The 3911-nt window shown below is 48.5% G+C and overlaps 1 protein-coding gene across 1 annotated transcript; it reads right to left on the bottom strand.

The window, feature by feature from the left end:
* Positions 1 to 305: 305 nt before the first annotated feature.
* On the bottom strand, positions 306 to 3042 carry LOC104618446 (retinoic acid-induced protein 3-like). Its single transcript, XM_010284040.1, has 3 exons — positions 2108 to 3042; positions 1091 to 1124; positions 306 to 398 (listed from the first exon to the last, which is right to left on the bottom strand). Exons 1-3 carry the CDS (start codon positions 3040 to 3042, stop codon positions 306 to 308), a joined length of 1062 nt encoding a protein of 353 aa, XP_010282342.1.
* Between the last annotated feature and the right edge of the window lie 869 nt (positions 3043 to 3911).

Here is a 3911-nt window from a genome sequence, read left to right as displayed (position 1 = left end):
CCTGCTGAAAATAGGCCAGGACAGGCTCTTCCCAGCATGTTCCACTGTCAGAAGAGATGAGCTTCACCCCACGGAGAAACAGAGTGAGCAGGGACAGGATGGCCAGGGTGGTGTCTGAAAGCTGTGTTTGAGGAATGAGAAGGAGCTACAAAGGTGCTTGTGCGGGGAAAAGAGGACCCCTCTCCTCTTTTGCCAGTGTGGGTTGACTCTGTCTCTTCTGCAGGATCGACTCACTTGTCACCGTGTGGGCCATTCCCCACGCCTCTGCTGACGGACACTTAATTTCTTTGCTTGCTGCAGAGCTGCTACATGGGGCTTTTCCCACCAGAGTAGTCATGGTATGGGCTTGTCCGAGCCTTGGGCCGAGGGATGGAGAAATCATTTTGGGTTTCAATGGTCTGAAAAGGAAGCATGAAAGTCTTTACCTTTCAAAACTGGAGAGAAGTAATAGAATAGGGCTTAAAAAAAAAAAGAGGCTAGGGAGAAACAGAGCTGAAGGTGTCCTGATAGCGTGATCAATGGGGCTGTGGAAGAGGATCCTGGCAGAACAAACCAGTAATGGAGAGATGTCACCAGAGGACATGTGGGGACACGGTGTGAGCTACCAGACCTGGCTAGGCTGTGGTCTGAAAGAGGACTGGTGAATGGACATGAGGACATGCAGACTGCCCACTCTGGATCTGCCCAGCAGCTTCCAGTGACTGTTGGTGGGAATACATTCAGGGCACAGGCTGGGGAAAGGAGCACAATCCCTGAGGAAAGGGCACAGTCTACTGCAGGAATTGTGCTCAAAGAGAGGACTTCTTATCTGATGTCAAATCCAGAAGTATTGAAAACCACAACCTCAGACTTTGCCTTGGGCTTCTTTTGCCTCTTCACATCCCTGGACATGTCACAACTCCCTCCCCCTGGCCACAGGCACCTCCATGAACACGTGTCATGGTATCACCCGGTTCCATGTGAAGCACCTGCCTGCCTCCACAGACCCTGCTTTTGGTCCACCTGTCTTTGCCCCTTCTCCTTCCCTTCCCTTCAGGCCTGAACAATAGCCCACACGCGGTGAAATGGGTGAAGGGGGGCGTGAACTTACCTGCATCTGAAAGTGAGAAGAGTATGGGGAGTAGCTGAGGTCTCCTGTGTCTCCTGAGTCACAAGACAAGAGAGGGGGGAAGTTAGTGAGTTAGCGTTATATGGTAGCTTGGAAATACCACATCAAGGGAGACCCAAAGGGCCTGTGGCTACGTTAGCAGCTGCTTTTGGACTGACCAAACTATGCAGGCAGGAATGGGTTAAAATCCATAGGTGGGTGACTTACTAAATATTTCCTTATGGAAGGAGGAATGAGTGGTATTGTAAATAACAGGACATAGGTGGCCTTGGAGTTTAGACACCTCCTGTTGCCTCACAATTACTGTCATCATCACTGGCCAAATCCCTCCCACCTGCATGCACCAGACCTCCTCTGTGGTATTCCCTGGGAAAGCACAACTTTTCTCTGCTATTCTTTTACAAACCTAGAGGTCCGACTCCACGGGACAAATGTGATCTCAGTAGCAGATCCACGGGGAGTGCAGTCACATCTCCTACCCATAGATTTGAGAAGCCTCAACTGATAAAACATTTTGCTTTGAGTAGGCATGAGACTCATACAGAAAAGTAAGGCCTCCTTGCCTCCTTTCTGGATGATGGGTTCATTTTTAAACACATAATGGGAACCAGATCAGAACTGGAATAAATAATCACCAAGGTGTATCCTGGAGAGGTCTGAAGAGCTGAGCATTGCTAAGAAACAAACAAAAAACTTGTGAATTTTTACACAGACTTCCCAGACATAACAGAATCACAAGGAATTATGTCTCAGCCCTGACATGCAGTGTCTCCCACTCAGTCACTCCTCCTACACATCTTTGTATTTTGCATTGGTTTTTACTCTTTTCCCTCTTGTCTGGATATTAATTTTGTATTTCTGAAATTTCATCAGTCTGAAAGTTTTTCCTACCTCTAAATTATCCATTATCTTCAAATCTTTTCTTGTAGCCCTCCTACCCCTTTTAGCTCATGATTGGTGCATGTGTGCTTAGGGCTGGGGGACAGTGGAGTCGTTCACTTCATCATACCTTGCACAATTTCATCTTGGGTGTAGGCACGGTTGTCAACTCCAGGTGTCTGCTTTAGGAACTTGGGTTGGCAGAAGTCATTTTCTGGAGGGTAGTCCCCCAGCTTCAGAGGGGCAGTGAGGAAACAAATTTCAGGGACGATATACATTATCAGGAAGATCCATCCATTGGACACCAGAGCAATGGCCACAACAGCATCGTCCCAGCTACGTCTGTTTAGAACTGTGTTGCCTTTTGTGAGCATAGTGATCCACACTATCCAAATGGCAATTGAGAACAGGACAGTGACAAAGATGTGTGCCCCGTGCCTCTTCCAGCTTTTGTATGACCCACAGAATGTGAACATGGAAACTAAGAAAGTCAGAGCTATCAAGAAGAGCACGTAGATCAAAAGCATGACAAAATCCTTGTTGGTCTCCTCCGGAGACATATTCAGAAATTTGTCTTTCTGGTTTACTAGCATGGTGACTAAGTACTCGATGCTGATCACGACTTGTACCAGGGCAAAGGAAACAATGAGGAGCAGCAACACCAGCCAGGAGAAGGGCTTTCTTCCTCTCACTAGTTTGTTGAGGTTGCAGGCATGGGTGAGGAGGCATGAGAAGCAGAGAGCAAAGATGACTCCAAATAAGAAGAAGCGGGTAGGGCGAGTCCTGTCATTGAGTTTAATGATGAAGGCAAAAGTGAGACCAAAAATGCTGAGCGTGCCCAAAAGAAAGAAGAAATAGACAGAGATCAGGTGCCGCTTGCTGTTGTCTTGGACTTTACAGATGAGAAAGAAGAGCGAGCAGATGAGGAAAATGGTGATGAGGATGCCAGCTGCAGCCAGTGACTCCAGGACAATCCCCCAGGCCTTCTCCATGTCACAGAGCAGGTAATAGTCAGCACCGATGCTGCTGCCGCAGCCTCGGGGAGGTGACGTCATCCTCTCGCCTTCTTGAACAACCTCCCCGTGAAACGTTTCCCCGAAGCTGTAGAAGAAAAAAAGACACAGGCTGTCATATCAACAAGCTGCTGCCAGCAGTGGGGAAGCAGAGGCAGGAGAGACCTCCATCCCCACCTCACTGCGCAGGGACACCCCAGTGCTAAGGACACGGGGCTGTGGGAGCCATCCCCTTGCCTGGCATCGGCTCTCTTTCAAGGGCAAGCCAAGCCCCTTAGCAGGAGGCAATTCACCTGGCATGTCCTCTGCACCGTACCTGGGGTTGTGCAATGCCGTAGGAGTGTGGGGAGCGGGGGGAAGGTGAGACGCTTTCGCAGGCGTTAGCTTGGTGCCCTGCAGCACAGAGACTGAGCTGCCTTGTCACTTTTGTGATACGAGAGCAGCTGTTAGTCATAATACAGTTTATGCTCTTCTGACAAGTTCAGAAAACATCAGTACCTTGTACCAGTGAGGTGCAGAGATGAGCAATTTAGAACAGGAACCTCATTACTATGTTTCTTTTCCCTCTTTTACTTTCTCTGAAACACTCTTGGCTTTGGTTTATGGGTATGAATGAAGGGGAACTTTAACTGCCTTTTACCCTTCAGATAACTAAGCTGCATGCCTTCAGAATAGCTCTTCTCACTCCAAATTAAATAGCAAATATAGGCCACCAACCATGAGCCCTAAACTTGTATTTCTCCTTCTTCATGGCAGCACAGCAATAAGAATTGTCTCAAAGACCTTGGTCCCCTCCCCAGGGTACTGCCTTGCACTGGCTGGAGGCCTGACATGTCAGAGATAATGCTGTTCATTGCACAAGAAGTAACCACCAAGTTACTGCTTGAGGAGTCCACGGGTCAAGGATTGAC

The sequence above is a fragment of the Phaethon lepturus genome, unplaced genomic scaffold, assembly GCF_000687285.1.
Source record: "Phaethon lepturus isolate BGI_N335 unplaced genomic scaffold, ASM68728v1 scaffold11193, whole genome shotgun sequence".
Classification (NCBI taxonomy): Eukaryota; Metazoa; Chordata; class Aves; order Phaethontiformes; family Phaethontidae; genus Phaethon; species Phaethon lepturus.
Note: the sequence above shows the minus strand (reverse complement) of the source record. Positions and strands in the feature narration are given on the sequence as shown.